The 25,352-nt window shown below is 36.1% G+C and overlaps 1 protein-coding gene across 1 annotated transcript; it reads left to right on the plus strand.

The window, feature by feature from the left end:
• The first annotated feature begins 16,963 nt into the window (after positions 1-16,963).
• On the plus strand, positions 16,964-18,544 carry LOC149141596 (GDSL esterase/lipase 6-like). Its single transcript, XM_089451272.1, has 5 exons — positions 16,964-17,186; positions 17,271-17,389; positions 17,478-17,714; positions 17,804-18,062; positions 18,176-18,544. Exons 1-5 carry the CDS (start codon positions 16,964-16,966, stop codon positions 18,427-18,429), a joined length of 1,092 nt encoding a protein of 363 aa, XP_089307398.1. The 3' UTR covers positions 18,430-18,544.
• Positions 18,545-25,352: the final 6,808 nt, after the last annotated feature.

The following is a 25,352-nucleotide window of genomic DNA, read 5'->3' on the forward strand; positions in this document are numbered from 1 at the left end:
TTAATAATTACACTTTAACAAAAAAAGGAGGGTTTTAGCGGAGGGTTTATGGTTTTGATTCTAAGGTTTGTTCATTTTACTTGAATTTGTCACAGATCCATCCACTGCTTGGGCATGAGTGGGATAAATGAGTGCCTCAGTGGGGGGGGGGGGGGGGGGGGGGGCGCTAGTCACCCCTCCTTTAAAAAAGTTGTAGCAAGATATGGGAAGCAAGGAGTAGGAAACACAGGAAAATTTGAGCCATGAGGGAGTTCTAAGGAGGCTCCAATTTTGGGGGCTCAATGGTAGGCTAGATTGAGAGGTCATTATTTGTCGAAGGCAGCTAAAAACCCCAAATTTTTCATTCCCATGAAAAGCTTGGAAATCATCGCAGTCAAATGAAAGATCACACGTTCATTTCCAAATTTAGAGGATGGCTGACAAAAAAATAATTGGAGTGATGGATTCTACAGAAATGTAAACCCAAAGGTGAAGTGGACTTAAAATTGGGCCCGAAAGGGTTTTTTATAGATTTTTTTTCTAATTTGGAGGATAAAAATTAGGTTTTTGAGGGAGGACCTTGCTTCTTTAACAACACATGGATGTATATGATACATTGGGGGGAATGTTTCAATCCCGATAAGGATGAATTTTTGGCTAATCCATTTTGGGTATGCCTTTATGGTTTGCCTATCGATTTTTGGTTGGAAAAATTCATGGGAGATATTGACAATGCGATTGTTAAATTTGTGAAAGTATCAAAAGTGACCAAAGATGGAAGAAACATGTCTTATGTAAGATTTCATGTCTATATGATCATTTATCAACCATTACATGCATCTATAGATTTAGAATACCAAGGGGAATTTGGACTCAACCCTTATACAATGAACATGTTCTGTTTTGTTTCCGCCATTTTCATGAGCATAAACAATTATTTCGGTATTGTTTGAGTCAGAAGAAAGAACAACAGGAACTAGGGTTAGTAGTACATGAGGGTTTTATAAAAAATTTATCTTGAAGAAGAACTACCCGAGGCGAGACGAATATTTTTCCTTTCCATATGATAAATTGATGTTGAAAACAAATAATGAATCTTTGGTGGATAAATAGGTTCTAAAAAGGAAATTAGCAGTTGAAGAGACAAAGTTTGATAGTTTCTTTTGAGATTTTCTAGGCATTGATGAAGTAATGTTGCTAATGCATCATAATTTGGAGACACTTGGTGAGGAGGAACTAAACCTTGTGAACCTTTTGAATGAATGGGATTTGAAGGATTTAGCAAAATCTCCTATGGAGCAAAGGGATTGTATGCACAGGCCTACCTATGATGGAAGAATAAACAAATTCAGGGTCAAGTTGATGCTAATGTAGCTTGACTATCACAAGACTTGAGGGATAAGGGTAAAGAGATGGTGGGTAAAGACATGAAGAAGAAAGGTATAAAAATAGGGTGTGTATTACTTCAGTCTACTGGAGAAGAATTAATTAGTTCAGGACAAGTAACAAAGATCTCGACATTCTTTCCGCCCTCTCAACAATTATAACTATGAAAATTGTTTCATGGAATATTAGGGGTATCAACAGTAAAGGGAAATAATGACATCTACGAGAGTGGATAAATATTGAAAAATTGGCCTTCGTAATTTTACAAGATACCAAGGTTTCCATGTCAAAACTATGTGATATTGCTGCAAATTGTTAGAGAGGTTGTGAAGTTATGGCTATCGATGCTCGAGGAAGTGCGAGAGGTCCAGCTATTTTTTGGAATCCAATGGAGGTTATATTTCAGGATTGGTTGGCTAGTCATGGTGTTTTGACTGGTAAATTCTGATATCTTGGCTCTAAGGAGTTAGTAAGCCTTTCTACACTGTATGGTCCTTTTACATCTAGGGAGAAGCTTGTTTTTTTGGAGAATGTTGAGGTACATAGAAATATTTCCCATGACTCATTATGGATTATAGGGGGTTTTTAACCTTATTTCATCACTTGATGAGAAGAAGGGAGGGTTACTTAGACTGGATTTGGAATCGAATTATTTTGTGAAGTTTATTGAGCATCTAAAGTTGGTGGACCTATCAACCATTCACGATTTATTTACTTGGAATAATTGAAAGGGAGGTAAACATCAGGTTGGCAGACACCTTGATCATCTTTTAGTTTCTACATTAGTATTGGATAAACATATCTTCATTAAAACTACCATCCTCCCCTATCTCGGTTTGGACAATTGTCTCATTTATTTGGAGATTGACCTTAAAGAAGCTCCACCTAATCGACCTTTTCATTTGGAGATTTTTTGGTTGCAGGAACCTTAATTTTTAGATAAGGCCAGAGTATGGTGGGAGACAATTGTGGTACAAGGTCGGAATGAAATGCTCACTTTTAAGCTTAATCTTAAAGCCCTGAAAGCATGGATATGGTTATGTCACAGAGGGTTACCCCTGCTTACTCCCACAATATGCATGTAAAACGCATAAGCACATTAGTCCCTTGAATTTTAACTCTCTGAGTCAAATCTTCATTTACTAAGGTTTTAAGCCCTCTTTAATAGTCTCATGTGGAATGATTTATAGAATAACAAAGTCTAATCATTAATCCACCTTTTTCTTTATATCGGAACTCAATCACCTCGCTTAAACCTTCTATCGGCGCTTAACTCATTATAAACCCTTTATCCTTTGATAATGGTGGACTTATATATGAAACTTCATATACATGCGCTTAATCCTTTATAATTCATTTACAAAGGAAGTATATGCAAAACATACCTTTTCCGCCTTGGTACAACCTCGGCACAGATATCAATGCTACACCTTTATCGCAATCACAACATCGGTCCTCTGCGGTCACACTACGCACTCTACCGTCCACCTCCGATATGCGAACATATTCCGGACTCAAATTATTATACACTGCCACTATAACTCTGTTGGTTCCATTCCACCAATCCTTTCCGCAGCGCTCTCCGAATCTAATCTCTCCAATCTCCGATCAGCAATTCATCACTATCAGCATGTCATCCATCAGCGTATCATGTTCCATTGCCACCAACCATTTGACCTTACGAAATACGATTATCAATCCCATCGGGACCGTCAATCTGACTTCCGATCTGACGATTGCGATTAAATCACTATCACTATTTCTAAATTTAAAAGCATCGTTCCAATCTCATTCCAATGGTTTCCGAGGAAATCTTGACCGTTGATCTGGCGCTCAATCCAACGGTCGAGATCCTTCCCCATTCCAAAAGTCGCTTGATGGTCCTTCATCATTGATCTACACTTGGTAGATCCAACATTCCACGATGATTTTGGATAGACAACAGACACATAGAATAACTACCTGAAAAGCAGTTTTCTCTCTTTCCTCCGCTACTATGTGTCGCTTGGCTAGTGGGATCGGGCAAGCTCCCCTAAATACCGCTTATGGTTTCTACCTCACCCGAAATACCACTTTTGTGTATAAACCCGCCTTTCTTCGTTAAGGTTCACCAATGTGATGTTTCAATCTGCTCCATGTGACATGATCTGGACCATTAATCTATGATATCCAATGGTTTCTGTGCATCACCTCTATACTTCTCCGCTCCTCTCATTTCTTATGTTTCATGCTATTTTCAAAATTTTCTCTATGGTTCGGGTTTCTTCAAAGGTTCTCATCCTTCAACCTTTCTACTGCGCACTCTCTCCTCAGCTTGCCTTCTGCAAATTCTCACATCGCAGTCTCTTCATAGCTCCAATCTGATCATTCAATTGGATTCAAAGACCCACTATGATTCCTCTGAATCATTCTCCTCCTCTGTGTATTTCTTTAGAACTCTGCCTACAACCTTTGTTACAGAACCTACGAATTCACACATAAATCAATCATTAAATAATCGATTCACACACTTACACAGTTCCGGGATAAACCTCTATATAAACAAGTATAAACAACTGATTACATATTGAGACCCTCTGTACCATAGGCCTGATCTTCAATATTAGTGGCCTCCTCCTCTTTCACACTCTACCTGCAAGCTTACATTTATACCAGAAAGGTTTTGTTGATCTAATTCTAGTTCAACCCTTAATCTACTGAACTAACTCCTAAATGTCCTCTCTAGTTCCTTGAATCATGAAACAACCTCAAGAGTTATAATTGACTTCTAACTCTCTTATCATTATTAACCACTCATGTTCTCCCTAATTCAAGAGCATTTACAACATCCTCACAACATCTAATTAATTCATATCCTACTCACTCGAAAGCCTAAATATTACATTAATTCATCACTTAGGAATCCAACTTCCTTAAAACACATGACCCCCTATGTCTACTAAAAGACAATTTATTTCTCTTGGGTTGAATGCTCCTGCATCAGACTCCCAAAGTAGAAAATATTCATGATCTCCTGATCATGTGTTTTCATTTGTTAATAAAAACCTCCAGGATCCCAAACTTTAGTTTGTAGCTACCCAAATGTCTTGCACCTATGCTGCTGCTATATTTCTGTTGTCTTCTATTTCATCTTCCTCTACTTGTCAATCAGGCTCAAGTTCTGATTGATCATCCTTCTTGCTGCTATCATTTTCCTCCATATGGATTGCTTCATCATTAACTGCCATAACTCTTCAATCTCCACCTCTAGCATATCTTTGGGCTAGTCCATATTCTACCATTCAATGTTACCTCTTTCTCTCTGCTTCATGTTTTTACTGCTATCCACTAACTCTTCAAATTGTTGTTTATTTTCTTCTCTTTGAATTTGTCGGATTCTTACTTTTTATTCTACTTTTTCTCTAGCTCCAACTTTTTCTGCCCTAGATATTGTTGTAGACATTTTTGTAGTTATTGCTTTAGGTACCACTGTAGAAATTGCTTCCACCCAAACTTCCTAAATATCTTTAAGGATATCTCCCTCCGCAGCATCTAATTTCTGCATTGAATTCTGACTTTCCAACATTCTCTCCAGCAATTGAGCATCTCTGTTCCATGGATTATGTTCTTCCACAGAATCCTCTTCTTTCATCTTTATTTGGCTGCTCATCTATGCCAAATTTCCTCTAGCATCTGCAACTATACTTGCATTCACAAAACATTTGTAAAAATAAAAAACATAAGGCTTCAATGCCTTATTTTCCTTTGGCAACAATTCAGTGCACTGCTCTGTTTCTTTCTCCTCTGTCAGCACATCAATATGTTGTTTTGAATTCTCAAGAGAATTCATGAGATTTTCAATTAGCCTCTCCTCCACATCATCTATTTCAATGATGCCTCCCTGCGTTTATTCACAATAGTGAACTTCTTCTTCCTTGGCCTACTGCTGGTTAATTCTTCTTTAAAATTGTTTGATTCTTACTACCTCCCTTTCATCCTTACCCTCTTGTTCTTTAAGAACCTCCATATCATCTTCAAAAAATCTCTGTCCTTCCCCAATGACATTCATTGGATCATTTCTTTGGGACAACATTTCTTTAGTCTTCATTGGAATAAGATTGCCATCTTTCTCCTCTATGATAGCTCTAACATTCTGCTGCCTACTCCCAGGTGACTCTTCTATCTCCTTCTGGTTTTGAGATCTTGCCATCTCAGTCTTGATATGAACAATTTTTAGATTCTCCTCAATGTCTCTCACAAACTCTAAAGTGTGTTCATCCTCCTGTGATGTACCTGCAATCATCCACAAATTATTAATTTTAAAACCATAAGACCTGGCAGTCTTACTCAACTCTTCAGTCATCACATTTCCTTGTTGCTATGAGTCTTCTACGTGATTCAGCTCCTCAGGATCAACTTCATCTCCTTCCTTCACAAGGAATGGTTCTTGTCTTATAAGAGCTCCAATTATTAATTTGTCAATGAGTTCTTTCTGCTCTAACAACTCAATACTTTCCTCCTTTCAGAGGTATTATTCATCATACTTTGCTGCTCTAGAGTACCTTTAATCCTCTAAAACACATTGCTCCTCATACTTTTGTTCAAGAGCTCTATTTAGCTTCACTTTAGAGTATTCATCTTCTGTAAGATACCCATCCATGCTTTCAATAGCTTCACAAGATTATCTATCCTCTCCTATGCATCCTGCAATCACACCAAAACTATTAGGTTCAAAAACACAAGGCTTGATGGCCTTATACATCAGCTCTTCATCTTCCGTCAACATCTCCTCATGCTGTTTTGAGCTATCCCAATAGTCCATGATATCTTCACTTGATATCCATTCTTTATCTTCAGTGTAGTCTTCACTTTCTCCCATAATTTCTCCCTATTCTGGTTCACAAATGGACTCTTCCATTTCCAACTCAATTTCCTTGAGTTTCTCCCTCAGCCACTTTACTTTCTTTTGTTGTAGCCTTCTTTGCATCGCATGCCACTCCACTGGATTCTTCCTTAATACCCAACCTTGTCTTTGGTTTTCTTCTAGCCACATTTTTAACACACCAAGTTATTTTCTTATCTCAGCCAACTCCTTGTCAATCTCTTCTTGAATCAGTCTCTTTCCATCTGCTTTGGAATTCTTCTTCTCATATCTTCTGCTGTGGCTTCTCTTTGAACCTCTGCTATGATTATTAGTAGTCATCTTCTTCTCCTCTTTCTTCATGAGCTCCTCACTCATCTACAACAAGCCTCTGCAGCAGCTAGTCCCCCTCACTGCAATCTTACCCCACTAAGCTCTCCTCACTCAGTCTTTTGGTAAGCGTAGGTCCTATGTCTGGAACCTCCTCTTGAGCAACACCTTTGCTCCTTCTAGGTTTCTACAATCTTTCACTCTCTCTTGACAACACTTCAGCTATCCTCTCTCTGTCCAACCTCTTGTTGGATTCTTCAGGTTCATTGCCACTTCTCCTTCAGAGTGTTTTCCTTACTTTACCTTCAAGAACACATCTGGTTCTCCTATCACAATTTCTTTTGCTATCCTTTGTTGAGATGCTTCATCTACAACCACAATCTTCAATTTTAATTTGAAACAAAACACATTATCTTACCTCCAAGATCTATGTATGATCTTATTCTCCCATTCTTCTGCACTTTGAATGGATTGTCCTATGTTTGGTCTCGAAGTCCTCTTTCCTTCAGAACTTGTACTAAGCAATCTTCCTCTCACTTTTCTTCAAGGAATCCTTTGTTCTTGTCTACTCCAAGCCTTTGTTGGAACTGCTACAATCTCCCAGGAACTTCATAAGTTCCCCTTACAATCTTCTGTTGTAGTCTCTACCATTCATTCACTTAACTTATGCACATTACCTTCTTCTGTGTGCCAACTCCTTTTCATAGGAAATCTTTCCCCACTCTAATTACATTTCTGCTCTGATACACTAATTACGTAGGGTTACCCTCGCTTACTCCCACAGTATTCATGTAAAATGCATAAGCACATTAGTCCCAGGAATTTTAACTCTCTAAGGAGTCAAATCTTCATAAACTAAGGTTTTAGGCCCTCTTTAATAGTCTCATGCAGAATGATTTATAGACTAACAAATTCTAATCATTAATCCACCCTTTTCTTTATATCGAAACTCAATCACCCCGCTTAAACCTTCTATCAGCACTTAACTCATTATAAACCCTTTATCCTTTGATAATGGTGGACTTATATATGAAACTTCATATACCCACGCTTTATCCTTCATAGTTCATTTACAAAGGAAATATATGCAAAATATACCTTTTCCACCTTTGTACGTCCTCTGCACAGATATCGATGCTACACCTTTATCGCAATCACAATATCATTCCTCCGCAGTCACACTACACACTCTAGCTTCTGCCTTTGATATGCGAACATATTTTGGATCTCAAATTATTATACACCGCCACTATAACTCCATTGGTTCTGTTCCACCAATCCTTTCACAGCGCTCTCCGAACTCTAATATCTCTGATCTTCGATCAACGATTCATCACTATTGACATGTTGGCCATCGGCATATCGCATTCCATTGCCACCAACCATTTGACCTTCTGAAATACGATTAGTGATCCCATCGGGACCGTTGATATGACTTTCGATCCGATTAAATCGCTATTGCTATCTCTAAATTTAAAAGGGTTGTTCCAATCTCATTCCAATGGTTTCCAAGGAAATATTGACCATTGATCTCGCACTCGATCCAACAGTCGAGATCCTTCCCCATTCCAAAAGGCAATTGACGGTCCTCTGTCGTTGATCTACACTTAGTAGACCCAACGGTCTATGATGATTTCGGATAGACAATAGGCACAAAGAATAACCACCCGAAAAGCATTTTTCTCTCTCTCCTCCGCTGCTATGTGTCACTCAGCTAGTGGGATCGGGTAGACTCTTCTAAATACCGCTTATGGTTTCTACCTCACCCGAAATACCACTTTTGTGTATAAACCTGCCTTTCTTCGTTAAGGTTCGCCAATGTGATGTTTCACTCTGCTCCATGCGACATGATCTGGACCATTGATCTATGAGATCCAACGGTTGTTGTGCATCACCTCTGTACTTCTCCGCTCTTCTCTTTGCTTATGTTTCACACTATTTTCAGCATTTTCTCTATGGTTCGGGTTTCTTCAAAGGTTCTCGTCCTTCCACCATTCTACTATGCACTCTCTCCTGAGCTTGCCTTCTACGAATTCTCACATCGCAGTCTCTTCAGAGCTTCACTCTGATCATTCAATTGGATTCAAAGACCCACTATGATTCCTCTGAATCATTCTCCTCCTCTGTGTATTTCTTCAGAACTCTGCCTGCAACCTCTGTTACAGAACCTACGAATTCACACATAAATCAATCATTAAATACTCGATTCACACACTTACACAGTTCCAGGATAAACCTCTATATAAACAAGTATAAACAATTGATTACATATCGAGACCCTCTGTCTCACAGGCCTGATCTTCAATATCAGTGGCCTCCTCCTCTTTCACACTCTATCCGTAGGCTTACATTTATACCAGAAAGGTTTTGTTGAACTAATTTTGGTTCAACCCTTAATCTACTAAATTGACTCCTAAATGTCCTCTCTAGTTCCTTGAATAATGAAACAACCTTAAGAGTTATAATTGACTTCTAACTCTCTTGTCATTATTGACCACTCATTTTCTCCTTAATTTGAGAGCATTTACAACATCCTCACAACATCTAATTAATTCCTATCCTACTCACTCAAAAGCCTAAATATTATAGTAATTCATCACTTACGAATCCAACTTCCTTAGAACACATGACCCCCTATGTCTACTAAAATACAATGATTTTCTCTTGGGTTTAATGCTCCTGCATCATTTTGGAGCAAGACTGAATTTGGACATATATTGGAAGACAAACAACAGTTGGAATCTTAGATGCACGAGACTCAACAACGCATGATTTTTGAATGACATACTTATGAATTGATATTACAGGAGGGGATCACATTGAAAAAGCTACTAACAAGATGAAAACATGAAGAAACTTTGTGGGGGAAAAAATATCATGTTTAGTGGTTGAACTATGGTGAAAAGAACTCAAATTTTTTTCATAAGTATAAGGTTCAACATTGACATACTAATTAAATTTTTTCATTGACTGGTAGGGATTTGAAGAGAGAGATGCTACATTAGGAGATTGAGGAGGAACTGATCACTTTTTATAAGGCGTTTTAACAGAGACTTCTTATAATTGTCAGTCTATTATCAATAATATTACTACTTGCATCCCTAAACTTGTTAGTAAGGAGTAGAATTATTCTTTAATTTGACCAATCTCCTTCAAAGAAGTGGCGAAAGTGGTTTTGGAAATTCCTCAAAATAAATCGCCTGGTCTAGATGGATTTACTTCAGATTTTTTAGGGTTGGTTAGAGATTTTTGGACCACGAGATTCATGATATTGTTAAGGAATCTCAAAAAAGGCAGTGTATGTGGAGTGGGCTGAATGCTACATTTTTTACCCATGTCTCTAAGGCTAGACAATCAGATGATCCTAGTGGTTTCAAATTGATTGCATTGTGTAACGTAACTTATAAGATACTATTATTGTTAATCGGTTGAAGCCTTTCATGAAACTACTTATTTCTCTAGAACAAACAAGTTTTTTAGAGGGTCGATAGATATCAGATGGAATTGTTGTTGTGCAATAGATTGTTCTCTCTCTAAAACATATCAAGAAATTTGGAATGATATTTAATATTGATTTATCGGAGGCTTATGAGTGGATGAGCTGGGATTATTTATCAAAGGTCTTAGATGCTTTTGGTTTCTCATGGAAGTGGATATCCTAGGTGCAATCTCTTATCTCGACTCCCTTTTCCTCTATATTTTTTAATAGATCTCCATATGGTACCTTTAATCTGTCTCATGGGCTAAGGTAGGGGGTTCCCTTATCCCTTTCTTATTCATCTTAACTATGGAAGGGCTATGACAATTCTTTTTGAATTCCTGTTGTAGGGGGGAGCTTTAAGGGTTGTGGTTATTTGGTGCAAATATCGCTATAACACATCAAAAAAATTTAGATGATGTCTTTATTTTTGGTCTACCAACCCTTAAACAAGCAAAAGAGATCTGCTCCCTTATCCCAATTTTTATGGATGCCTTAGGTATGTTAGTTAAAAATGAGAAATATTGAATTTTCTATTTCAATTGCAAGTATAATATTTAATTACATTTGGCCTGGATGCTACAATCTCAAAGAGCACATCTCCCTTCTAAATATCTTGGTATGCCATTAGTTTTAAAGCCTAAGTCATCTTCATGTTGGAAAAATATTCTTATGAAGCTCTCAAATAACACTGCCAATTGGACATTTCGAGCACTAAATTTTTCAGGTAGATTAGTCTTCATGAAGTTTGAGCTTTAGTCCATACCATTTTATCAAATGTTGGTTATTCCTACTCCTAAATCAATTTTTCAATCTTTCATGTTGGAGAGAATTCCTTTGGCAGGGTGTGAATAAGGCTAAATGTTGGTCACTAGGGGTGTGGGATACTCTGGTTTTTACAAAATGGGTAGGAGGGCTAGGTTTGCGTGATCCAACAACGATTAGTGAGACCTTTGGGGAAAAAATATCATGGCAGTCATTGACTGGTAGATCAGAATTATGGAAGCAAATATGACTGCAAAACTATGCCCCCTCATGTCATAGCATTAGAGAAATTTTGAGTTCTAAAATAGGCCTTAAAACAAAAATGTAAAACCAAAATCAAGTTTATAAGAACCAACATGATTCAAGATGATGATGTCAACCATGGGAGATCGTTTGTCATTTTTGGAATAAAAAACTTATAAAAAAAAAAAAACTACTTTTTCAACTTATCTCACTATGGTTTTTCTCAAATTTTGAGCTAGAGTGCTCATTGGATGCATAATTTAATTCCTCATTTAAGGAGTACCCATGTTGCATACTTTTGATGGACCTTGCTACACGAAAAATGAGAAATACATGAAAAACGTGATTGCAATCACATTTTTTTGATGTATTTCTTGTTTCTTGTGTAATAGGTTCCGTCAAAAGAATGAAACATGGGTACGCTTTGGATGAGGAATTAAATTTGGCATTCAATGAGTCCTCCCACTGAAAATTTGAGTAAAATCGTAGGGAGGTAAGATGATGATGTAATCTAACCTTATTTTATTATTTCTATTATTATTTTATAATATTCCTTAGGAGGTCCATTTTAGACCTCAAAATGACTCTAATGGAAGAAATATTGTGATGTCAATTGAGTGTGAATGGGTCAAGTATATGGAGATGGGCTCAGGAAAATCGACAGTTAGTGAGAAATCATGCTTTTTTGGAAATAAAAAATGGAGCTACAACCTTATTCTCGGAATATGTATGGCAACAAATGCCATAGCTCAATGCAAAAGTAGACTTCCATCTTTTGAAACTCTTTACATTTGGTTTAGGAGTAGTGAGGATTCAATATATTGGCAAAGGGAGCTTGATGATGAATCTTGGTGGAAGTGGAAATCTCATGAAGATTGGCCACATGTACCACAAGATTTGCCTTGGGAGGATTTTCAACAAGAATTACTGGAAAGAAGAATTCATTGTCTTAGGATAATGATATTTTATGTTGGGTTAATCATCCTTTAGGTATGTTTTATGTTAAAGAAGCTTATTTTTTTACTGCATGACATGATATTTTGGAGCGGGAAGGTATTTGGGCTAAGATTTATTTGAGGTTCCAATGGCCTAAGGTGTCGGTGTTCTTATGGCTAATTGTAAGGCACATGCTCCTTACTTGGGATGAGATAAGAAAAAAAGGGTGTCGAGGGACCATCCTTTTCCACTCTTTGTTTGAATGTTTAAGAAACCATGGAGCTTTTGCTTCACTCAAAAGTGTTTTCTAGGGAAGTGTGGCCCCTTCTTCTCTCCACTTTTGCTATTGATAATCAGATTCCTAACAATTTAGTTGAGACATTAATATAATGGAAATTTTCTACTTTTAAAAACCCTATTTTTAATTGAGTTTGGGTATTGGATACAGGATTCATCCTTTGGAATCTGTGGACAAACAAAATGTTAGAACTTTTCAGGATAATAAGCGACAAATTTTAGTGCTTAAAGATGTGATTTTACAGAATATCAGGGAAACCACTCTTGTAGCTTCTTAGTTGGAGGATGACTGGAAAGATGATGTTGTCGAGGTGGGAATCCTGAAACGACTCAATCTATCACAGAACATGTGTATTATTTCTAGTAAACTTCCTCAGGAGGTGCTCATGTCTTCAATTATATATTTTTCACCTCCCCCTCGTGGTTTTGTTAAATTTAGTTTTGATGGAGCTTCTAAAGGGAACCCAAGGGTAGCTGGATTTGGGGGTGTACTTTGGGATTGGAAATCAGCTACATTGAGATTTTTTGTGAAGATTTCTAGTTAAAATAGCAATAATATAATAGATATTTTGGCATTAGAGAAAGTTCGTCGCATAGAAATATGTGAAGTTTTTCAGTTATTACTAGTTGATGGTGATTCACAACTTGCTATACAATGTATGCAACATCTATTAAATGGGAAACCTCTTGGTAATTTTTTTCAGATTTAGTGGTTGGAGAGTATCATTGGTCATATAAGTGGTCTGCTTGCTCAATTTTATTATGTAATAGTTATGCACTCCAGGAGATAAACCAACACGGTCACTGATTTTTTGGTCTACTTGGGTTGTAAGTCTAGAGCTTTAATATTGGATGATTGTTGGCCCCCTTCCATTCTGGTGGAAGGACTTGAGCTCCTCCAAGCATTACTGGAGAAAGATAGTTTGGTCCCAAATGGGGGTGTTTACATGCACATAGAGGGATCATTGGAAATAATGAGGGATGCTTGACAAATGTAACCATTTCACGGAGGCATGGTGGTCGCTAGTTGGAGGTTTTAGGTTAGCACACTACCAATCTCATCATTTTAAATTCTTGTTAATGGTGCTAGTGTGTCCAAAGTACATCTAGTGTGAGATTGCAGGAGAGGAATTATCCTCTTCCTCCTTCCTCTAGATTCTTCTATTGTTGTTGTGTTTTGGTTCTCACTTTGTGGATGTAGAGTTTGGATTTGTTCGTCAATTAGAGTCGAGGAAGTGTGTTGTGTGTCATTGGGTAGTTGCATGGTATGGTTTTTTAAGTCGAGTATGGTATATGCCTTTGGTAACGATTTTGGAGGTAAATCTCTTTACTTCAATGCTTTTGCATTGTATCCAAGGTTGTTATTTTGTTTTATGGGAGCTCTTTGTGTGGCTCACAATTTTTCCAATTAAGGTAGCTTTGCTTAAAGTTGGTTGATTTGGTTGCATCAATATTTTGTTATGGTTATCCTTTGTCCCTGTAAAGTGGAGCTTGTGTCTGGTAGCGTCTAGTTTTGCATTGTTAGTGTTGCTCAATATTTTAAGTATTGAATTTCCCCTTGCCCTTAGTCCTAGTTTTGAGTGTGTTCTTGTCCTTTGTCTGCACCAGTTAATCTGCCTGGTAAGGTAATGGGAATTTTATTGTGGTATACCTTTTTTTGTGGGGAATTTGATAATTTGTTGGGGTATGGTCCTCTGTTGTGCCAAATGGGTGATGACTTTCTAATCTTTCAGTCAAGGTTACCAGGTCCATTGCTTCGTCCTTTAGCTTGTTTTGTTGGTAGAGGGTCACTTAGTGGTTGTCCAAGTTGTTCGTTTGTGACTTTGTTCATGCCTCCTTGTCAAATAATGATGAGAAGAAGAGGAGGCTTAGGTATTGTTGAGAATAAGAATTTACATCTTTTTTCTTATGACTTAGTTGGGACTTTTTTTTATGTGGTTCCCTTAGAAGTGAGGAAGGGAATCCTCCTATTGGAATCAAAGGAGTTTGGTGAACGTCTGTATCATTCATATTTAGAGATTGTTGGAAAAGACATGACTAGGATCCCTGATCCTGGTAGATTTAGGAAACACAAACTTCATTTCACGAATTCTTGCTTATTCACCAGTAGATGGATACCTTGCTGTGTTTACATTTTAAGGATAAGTCGGTCGAGAATTATAATGTATTATAGTCACTTGAGGATATCAAGCTTATGCTCAAGAATCAACATTTCTATTTGGACAATGTGTATTCGAGATTGGCCATGGTTGAAAGTTTTTTGGTGTCAAATTCTACTTCAAGTGATCTCATTGACCTGCCTAGCCATCCTACTGACCGCTCGGTGGATAATTCACATGACTTGAAAATCATCCTCTCTGATCAAGACTAGATTTCGTTGGTATTCTAATTTTTGTCTCGATTTTGGGCATCCATCTTCAAGTATGCTTTCACTTTGGTTGTTTCTACTTCATTTGTTCTATTAGCTCAGTATACAGGTTACTAGTACATGCTTGGTGGGTGCACTGCTATGGAGAATTTTGAATTACCTTTATATATATATATATATATATATATATATATATATATATATATATATATATATATATATAAGGTATCTTTAGTGTTGTTCTGTTGTGATTAATCTTTGATGTCAGATGCATGTTATTCTCTTTGGATTGTCTACAAAATAGAGAAGCTCAAAATTTCCATTATTATGTATGCCCATGAGTTTTTAATTGCACTTCGATGCTCGTGTTATTCATGAATTTTTCTATGTCATATTGGGCATTGGGTTCAATATCTCTGGAGGTCGCTATGGTATTTGTCTTTTTGGATATCTGGGTATGTTGATGGTCATACAATTCTAGAGATTATGGTAGTAAGTGTTTGTACTTGCGATTGTGATGTAAAGACATTTTTGTGTGTGCTTCATCTGCAATATTGCAAGTATTTGTTGATATTTGTGCTTTTCTATTTTGCTCCTCTTTGGTGCTTGGGTTGTGGGGAAATATGGCATTTATGTCACTTTGAACATGGGTGGCCTGATGTAGGTTTCAACAGTGTTTTAGTGATCTTTGTATTTTTTGTTTCTTATTATCTTGTGGAGCTACCTATATGCATTTGTGAAACCACTTTGCACACCAAAACTACTTTTCATTATTATAAACACATATAAATACACCAAATATTGGTTTAAGATAGAAATATTATCTTAACCACACAATCAATATGTCGAGAGAATATCTCAACCATGCACCTAAACAAGATCTAAAATATCTCTTAAATGTAACAAAATTCTAAAAAAGTAAACAACTTCATCAAAAGACAAGTAGAAATTATATTTTTCAAGTCCCCTACTTAATGACTACATGTCTAGAATTGAATAAACAAATACAATCAATAACCACTTGGTTTTCTATAATAAATTCACCTTACAATCATCATCACATGATGTATTTTATCATTAAAAATGTTGATTTTAGGTTTAAATATGTAAGTTAATAAATGAAAATGTAATAAGTAATTTTTTTAACCATGAAGCCAATCCAACAAAACTTGATTTTGCTTAAGGCCTTTTCCTCCATAAATGATTTCCATCTTCAACTTAAGTAAAATTAAATCCACACAAACCTACACCAAATTGGTGTACCAAACCCCCTTATTTGTGAGACAAGGGACCCACTTCCATGCAGTGATTTGACTGCTAAGTTTTCGAAAGCATACATACTTTAACTTTGAACTTGTGACCTCTTAGAATAAAACACATGCTCTAAACCAATTCACACTAAACAAAATAAGAATAAGAATTACCGGAGTTAACCATGTTCCACATGGAGTCACGTGTTTATAATGATTCGGTCGGAGTACCATGCAAGATTTGTCATGGTATATATGTCGGCATTTAACCACGTTAAACAAATACTAGTGCCCCGTTTTCCAAGATGAAGTCACGTGTTTCTAGCCATTCTGTCAGAGTGCAAACAAATACGGCAAGAGCTATTTCCAACCCCATAACATATTTATGACGCCTGACATGTTTGGGAGATAGCCCTTTATAACGCGCAGCTTTTTCTTTTTTTCTATAATTATCCGGACCCGGCGTTGGAAATAGCTATCTCCGGCGCATGTCAGAGTGTCATAAATATGTTATAGGATTGGAAATAGGACTCGCCAACAAATACTAGTGCCCCGTTTTCCAAGATGCAGGCGCCTCGGCCCACCTGTTATATATGGACACAGGCAAGTCGACGTTTGTATGTTTTAATATTGAGAGGGCAGCAGTCGACGACTGCGACAACCAGGCAATCCCGGCGATTTGCAATTTCCTAACGGGGCATGCAATTTTTTCCGAATTTGCGTGTAAACGCAAGGCGGGACGAGTGACGCCTGGGATCCTCTTAATTTTTTATTTAAAATTAAGAAGCCTGCCTTGCTGTCTCCCCACCCTTAATTTTTTATTTTAAAATTGGATCATCTTTCTCTATAAATGCATTTTTTCCCGAATTTGCGTGTGAACGCAACGCGGGACGAGGGACTCCTGGGATCCTCTTAATTTTTTATTTAAAATTAAGAAGCTGCCTTGCTGTCTCCCCATCCTTAATTTTTTATTTAAAAATTGGATAATCTTTCTCTATAAATGCATTTTGTTTTCATTTATCTACATCCATCCATGCCTCCCTCGATTCCCTTTGCTGCAATCATATTCCTTTATGATGGAGTTATTAACAATGCTCGTTGCCCTTACGTTGCTTTTATCTCTTCCTTTGGCTACACCAATTAACTATAATGTCCCCGCCATGTTCATTTTTGGAGATTCTCTAGCAGACGCTGGTACCAACAATTTCATTGCCAACACAACTGCTAAAGCTAATTTTCCGCCATACGGAGAGACCTTCTTCCATCGCGCCACTGGTCGTTTCTCTAATGGCCGAACTGCATTCGATTTCATCGGTATTTACCTCATCCAAACCTATTGATAATTCTATGTTTGTTTCTTTAATGAGATTAATATACATATGAAATTTGCATTTACAGCTAGTAACTTAAGCTTGCCGTTCCCACCTCCATATCTGAACCCACGATCTAACTTCTCTCGTGGTATCAATTTCGCATCTGGCGGAAGTGGATTACTAGATTCCACGGGAAATTACTTGGTGAGTGCCAAAATAGATACATGTTCATCCTAGTTGAATATACATGTTCAAAACAAACAATTAAATGTTGTTGGTGTTTCCGGTGCAGAATATCATCCCTTTAGGTCTCCAAATACGCCAATTCGCCAACTATTCTTCGAGTCTAGAACAAAAGCTTGGAGGAGCTTATTATGCAAAAGAATATCTATCCCAGTCCTTGTATGCCATTAGCAGTGTTGGCAATGATATTGGCCTCAACTATTTAGCGAATACCACATTTCAAAATACTACAAGTGCTAAGGATTTCGTCAAGCTACTGCTTAGTAAATATAATGAACATTTGTTGGTACGTACTTTATTTTATCAGTTTATTGCCCGATGTTTCCATTATGTTAGATTTTGGGGGTATTTTCTTATCCGTGGTGGATGTTGCAGAGCCTATACAGTAAGGGGGCAAGAAACTTCATTGCATTAAACTGCCCTCTTCTGGGTTGTACTCCAAACTCAAGGGTCGTAGGAATGAAGGCATATAAAGGTGGATGTCTGGAAACTGCAAATAGGTTGGCTGTGGCATATAATCATGATCTCAGGCTGCTCGTCGACCAGCTGAATAAAAAATTAGACGGAGCAACGATCCTGCTCGTTAACGCTTATGATTTCATATTAAAGATAGTTGAACACGGAAAATCCTATGGTAAAATTCAGTGATATTTGAAAAAGTGGTATAAATTTCGAAAACAAAATATAAGTGGCTTGGCTTGTGAATTGTTGACGAAATACAAAAATGGGGCGTGGCTTTGATTGCAGGTTTTGAAAACACGACGTCTGCTTGCTGTGGAGCGGGGCCTTTTAACACGGCTGTGTCTTGTGGGTTGGAGATTCCGATGAATAAGCGTGGAGAATACAAAGCTTTTCTTTGCAAACGGCCAGAGAAATATGTGTTTTGGGATGGAACCCATCCCACTGAGAAAATCTATGAGATGGTTTCTGACCAGATTTGGCAAGGGAATACATCCTTCATCACACCTTTCAATCTCGAAACACTGCTGCACAAACATTGAAGAGGAGATTCTGAGATCATTATTTTGGTTGACTTTGTAATTTGGTAGTGGTGAAGATTTAAAGCATTTGTTTACTTGCAACTTCCTCGTCGTAGTTGAGTGGGCCATAATTGTATACAGCCTTTCCGACCTTGATTGATTATGAAATGCATAAAGAGCCTCTTTGCTCCGTAGACAATTAATATAATTAAAGTGATTGGTATGAGATTATAAAAGTATTTATTTTCTGTGTTCATGACTTTTTCCAATAAAATCTACACTCTATAATAGCATATTGGGATATAGACTTTCTCTTTTTTATTATATAATTTTAAAAAATTAATAATAATACAAGAGCCTTTTAATTTGCTCCATGGACAATTAATATAATTAAACTGATTGGTATGAGATTATAAAAATATTTATTTTCTGTGTTCATGTCGTTGTCCTATAAAATCTAACCTCTATAATAGCATATTGGAATCTAGACTTTTTTTTTATTATATACGTTTAAAAAATTAATATTTATTGTATAATAGCATATTTGAATCTAGACTTTTTTTTATTTTTTATTATATAACTTTAAAATATTTATAACTAGCATTTGCACCTAATGTTGCAAAGAAAACGCCGTAAGGCATAGTGTGTGGAAGAATATTCAAATGTGAATGGGTTTTTATGGGCTTTTTTGAAAGCAAGGGTCGATGTATTTGAGTTTTAATTTGAGGAAGCCATGTCGAAAAGCGTATTTGGGGGTTGTATTTGGGGGTTAAAGTGGCTACGAAAAGGAATGCAAGTAGTCTTAAATGTCCATTGAACTTGTCTAGACCCCTCATATTTGGATTGAAATTGCATAGTTGAAGGTGAAGGTAAAGGAATAAATTCACGCGAAACGCGAACAAGAACTGGGTTGGGTATCCATATCGATTTGAATAGGGTTATTTAAGAAATCATTAATCAAACAGAAAATTTAATTAATATAAAGACATATTGAAAACATGTATTATATTCATTGAAATAAATTGATTTTGTTAACAAAATATGTTAAAACCCATTGATAATGAATCAGTTGTGAAGACATAAACTATCAAAATGGTATTTGATCTTGAAACATCCTTTTTCAAGTTTCAAATGGAAAATAAAAATAGTGAATATAATATTCTAAAGAACTCTGTGCTTGTCATTCCATATTTGACATTGTATCAAAACTTGTTGGAGGCATCGAAGACCTGAAGTCATGATTGGCCAACCCAAGTATAAATGCCCCAAAACAGCCCTGCCTACAAATGCCCTACTTACATTTTTGCGCTTGCCGAGTTTTTACCAAGCTTCTCCTGAGATGAGTCAAACTATCGACACTCTTCTGCCTCGTCAAGTCTTTCCTAAGCCAAGTCTACTAATCTAAGTCACATCACAAAGGACATTAAACACGTAGAACACGAAAAACAAGAGTCTAATACAAGATACTTTAACCCTAAAAACAAGACACTGTCGAATACAAAACACTTTAACCCTAAAACTAAACATCAAGTACATGTCAAGCGTCCTAGAATGTCAATGTCCCGGGGACTGCCCTATTTAGTTGCTAGTTGTTAACATTGCAGAGTTCCATCTTAATCGCAGACTTATTAGCGGTTGAAATGGATCTCACTGCTTAAAAATTCAAAGTTAAAATAGCTTCATGTTAATTCAAATCTACATTTTATCCTTCACCTGCATAATAAGAAAGAACAAGAGACCGTAAGAACTCTTAAGAGTCACTAAACAACAATGCAAAATACTTTTAAAGTCGAACATATAGGACATTTCTACGGCATGTGTCCTAGAATGTCAATGTTCCGGGGATTATTGCCTATTTATTTACTAGTTGTTAACATTGTAGAGATCCATCTTAATCGTAGACTCATTAACCATTGAAATGGATCTCACTGCTTAAAAATTCAAAGTTAGGATAGCTTTATGTTAATTCATTTCTTCTTTTATGCACGTACCTTTCTGTTTTCCTCTTTCCCATCTTCTTCTTTTTTTTCCTTTTTTATTACATTACAAAACTGAAATCCATTTCCATTTTAGTTTATTATCATTACCCACAGGCATTGCATGTGATATCATATCCATCCAACGGTGTAGAGTGCACCTCCAATATTACAAGTGAGATTCGGTGTAGAGTGCACCTACTATATTACATGTGATTCGGTGTAGAGTGCACCTAGCTTCTCTGGGAGCAAAAAGACTAGAAGGCCAACAGCTGATCTATATTGAATCTCTGTACAATAATAGCAACTCATTTTGTTTCCCAAAAAAGGGGCTTAAAATCATCCGCATCTGAGACAATCTAGACCTGACCTCAACTATCGTCCTGGTCATAAAGGTCTTATGAACTTCCCATGTCTGGTAACCGAATCAATAAAAATTCAAACCCTGTACTAACCTCCAAACTGCAAAAACACAAATTTCATAATTTTATAGGAAATTTTCTATGAATTCGCAGCAGGAAGGCTAGATGTCTGCCAAATTTGGCAGGCACCTTGACAGCCAAAATCCAGGTCAAAACATTAATTGGCCTCCTAAATAATTAATTATCGAGTTGCTCCCTTGCAATGCTAGATTTCAAAATCTCAGGCATCAATGCTTTAAATTATGCGCAAGCTTCTCTGCTTTTCGAAGATCAGACCCCACGGATTTCACAATTTTGAAACCTTCAATAGGATTTGTACAAAATCTGTTGAATTAGCAAGAAAAGAAAAGAGGTAGAACACAGTAAATACATACATCTGGAAGCGAGGATTGAAGATGAGCGTGAAAAGCCCAATTTAATGCCCTACCGAGGAATGCATAATCCACAAATTGCAGCATCCCATTAAAGCCATGATCAGGCAAACCCCAAATCAATGATGGATGAATCAGAAAGATACCTTCTATGGGCATCTCAACGTGGACCATTTATTTTTCACTATTTTATGTTTCCCTACGTAATGAATAATGTTGGTTATTTGTGAGAATGGTTATTATTGATTATGATACGTAACGAATAATGCTGGTTACTTGTGAGAATGGTTATTATTGATTATTATTGGAGCTGTTTAAACGAAAAATCATATCATCTTCAATATTTATTCAAAGGAAAATTATATTATTTATAATAATAGGTAAATATAAGATATTAGTGATCCATAAAGACATAAATTTTTACTAATATGCATTTATATGTATATTACATTTTAAATTATGTTTTTCAGATAAACTTTTAAAATTATTATATTAAATTTTATTTTTAATTTATCAGATATAATGTTTATTTCAAGATCATTTTAACTTATAAAATATTGGGAAAAAAATATATTAAAATAATAACCTAAATTTTATGTTAATATTACAAATAATTAATATAAAAATGAAATGCAAACATAAAAATATTTTTTTTTTCAGAATTTAAATCATAATCAAATTCATATGAAAACTCCTTATTATATATCGTATCAAACTGATTTAAACAGATTTAGAAAACACATATTTTTAACTCTCAACCCATTTATTACCATTACCAATCTACATTAAATGCCGCAAATCTCATACATCCCACTGAGTGCAGGGTGCACCAGCAAGGGCTAAAAAGCCGGTGGCTGAGCTCTATTGGTGTCCTTTTTTCACTCAGAGGGAGCTCTATTGATGTCAAATATCTTTCTACGGTAATAACAACCCATTTTATTCAAGATAAAACCGATAAAACTGATCCGTATCCTCCAAAATCGTGATCTGACTTCAGCTGTTATCCTGATCACAAAGGCTTTATGAATTTCCTGGCTGGAAACCTAATCAATACAAAAAATTCAAATCCAAACCCTGTACTAACCTTCCAACTCCTAAAACATGAATCTCGTAATTTATACGAAATCTTCTATGAATTCACGGCGGGAAGCCTTCATGTATGCCAAATTTGGCAGGCACTCTGACAGACAAAATCCAGGCCGGAGATAGAGGCGAAAGTGTCAAATATTAACCGGCCCGGAAACTAATTAATTATCGAGACGCTGATTGGAATGCTAAATTTTAAAATATTTGTATCAATTATTTAAATTATACGCGACTTTCTTTGATTTTCGAAAGATCAGACATTCGGATTTCACAATTTTGTAACCTTGAACAGAAATTGTCCAGAATCTGTTGAATCGGGAAGGAAACAAAAGAGGCAGAATACAGTACATACAGATCTCTGTGAGCGACGATGGAAGACGGGGACCCAGCAATAATTGTTGGCTCCTGCGTGAGAAGCCCAATTTAATGTCCTGCCGAGGAATGCATAATCCACCGCTTGCAGCGCCGATTATGAATTCCTGCCTGCGTGAAAAGCCCAGCCCAATCTAATATCCTACCAAGGAATGCATAATCCACCGATTCCAGCGAACCCTTTCCTTGAGAATTCATGCCTTCTGCTACAAGTACTCAGACTCAGAGAAAATAATTGACGGAGAAAATTTTTCAAAACACAGTACGCCTCGTATCCCGTACGCCTATCTCAAACCCCTGATATTTCGAGAAGATGAAACTATTCGATGCCAAATGAAACGCCCAAACCATTTGGGCAACCCTTTTGAATCAACGATCAATGGCTGAAATTGTTGCAATCGTCTAACATATAATCGTGTGGCTTACAAGATGACAGGTAAGCAGAGAGGGGAGTTGATCTCAGAGGGAACGCCTTACGGCTTAAATATAGTAGTAACATATTTTATACCATTTTTTTCTTATTTAGTCATCTCATAATCTATAATTGATAAATAGATCTTATGTGGCTTCATAATACATCATTAAATATATATTCATTATTTATATATGTGAAATTACACAAAAACACACCAAAGTGCCAAAGGAAAAATACATGAGGAATAATTACCTAACAATGATACCAACACAATATTTCATCAACTTTGGTCTTATAATTACATTTTAAAATAGAATATATGTTTGCTTAAGAAGGAAGGTTCTTTTACAAGCAAACACCTTTCTTAAGAGGCATTATTAATTACCTAAGATATACATTTAAGAATATATAATACATTTAAATGCCTCTTTATATATTTAAATATATAATACATTTTTAAATACATGTAATAATATTCTTAATCATACAGATTCACTCTCACTTTACTATGAATAGGCTTTGTTACAATACCATGAGCCAATATTATGGCTTATCAATACCACATGTAAAAAAACCATAACTGACACTTATTCATGTGACATTTTTTTAATTAATCAATTTAATTAAAATGACAAAAATAGCATAAATACAAATCTCAACCTTTAATCTATTACAACTATTAAAAATATTTTAGAATGTTCCATGGTCTTAAATACCTATCATCCACCTAATAAATATTGATAATTAAATTAAAATTATGAAATTCTATTCCAAAATAAACATATCTATCACTGCAATTATTAATATTCTCTATAAAAAGAATTAATATATAATTTAAACATATAACATTAAAAAACATGTAACATTAAAAAATATATAGCAAAGAAAAAATAAGCAATAAGAGTTCAATGCAATAAATAGAAAACTGAGTGAAACTATATACTTATGGATTTGAAAACATGACAATTTTTAATTAAATTAAAAAGAAAAAATGATATAAATGTTTTTATATAAATATTAATTCTTAATCTTATTTACTACTAAAAAATACTCCATAAACATTAACTAAAACTAAATTTATACTCCATAAACATTAAGTGAAACTAAATTTTTACCTGATTATTAAATTAAAATTACAAAAACTCTATTCCAAAATAAACACGTTTATCAATCTATTTAAAAATTTAATAGAAACTCAAATTTATAACACACTTCAACGACATAGAATTTCTCATTTCTTCTTTGCATATTGCAAAGTTACCACCTTGATTTTATTAAGGCTGTTTTGATCCTTTTGTTTTTAAAAATGGTGAACCCATATACCAGATGTAAAAAAAACCTCCAGATCAAACACGCTATTGTCATCAAGTTTTCTATTGAGTTAGGAAAGCCCTTCTCTGAACAATAACCATTGGAATGCTTGGATTATAGCTTCTGGGAACAACAGAGACATAAAAGTGAGGAACACAGATATACAACACGCTTAGACACTTCATACACAGGTCACACAGTAATCTCGAGGCATGAATTGCCCTGAGGTGAAACAATGCTGCAGTGCCTTAGACACTTCATACACAGGTCACACAGTAATCTCGAGGCATGAATTGCCCTGAGATGAAACAATGCTGCAGTGCCTTAGACACTTCATACACAGGTGACACAGTAATGGTGGCACAGTAATCATGAGGCATGAATTGCCCTGAGGTGAAACAATGCTGCAGTACCCAAAGGCAGGGACTTGCTGCTCTGCAGCTAATGGTTGTTAATCATGAAACTTAGTCAATCAAAATGACTGATGAACCAGTGAACTAAGAAGGGTTCATGGAACAACAAATAATTATCATTTATGCAATGCATTAGTCAACCTGGACAGATGGAAAAGATGTTGAGGTGGAAAAAATCCTTCTTGGATTTATACAAATATAGGTGTCCAAGGACCTTATCAGCCCTTTGTTGACCCAAAAAGAGTTAAATTTCAAAGAAAGTGAAATGGTAGCAAGCCTGACCTGACCAATCCCTCCTTTTGCACATTTATGATAGCAAGTCTGACCTGACCAATCCCTCCTTTTGCACATTTATTCATAGCCCTGTGTTGTTCCCAATCCTAACCAGAGGCTGGAAAAGCAAGTTATTGTTCCCAACAGAAACCTACAGGTGGGTGGATATGGAGAATGAAATAAATACCATCACCACAATCCATAGAGGTTAGTTACTGAGAATCAAAAGCAGGAACGAACAGAAGCAAACCCTATCCTCTCGTGGTGCTCATCGAAAGAAACAATGTAACGCTGTTGTTGCAGAC

This window comes from Pinus tabuliformis, chromosome X (genome assembly GCF_031772625.1).
Source record: "Pinus tabuliformis cultivar Carrire ecotype Pingquan chromosome X, CPIR1, whole genome shotgun sequence".
Lineage (NCBI taxonomy): Eukaryota > Viridiplantae > Streptophyta > Pinopsida > Pinales > Pinaceae > Pinus > Pinus tabuliformis.

Bases quoted from the DNA above. Each gene is read 5' to 3' on its own strand.
- LOC149141596 (XM_089451272.1), top strand. From the start codon at position 16,964: ATGCTCGTTGCCCTTACGTTGCTTTTATCTCTTCCTTTGGCTACACCA. The intron at 17,390-17,477 runs GTGAGTGCCAAA...TTTCCGGTGCAG, and splicing joins ATTCCACGGGAAATTACTTG to AATATCATCCCTTTAGGTCT. The intron at 18,063-18,175 runs GTAAAATTCAGT...CTTTGATTGCAG, and splicing joins TGAACACGGAAAATCCTATG to GTTTTGAAAACACGACGTCT.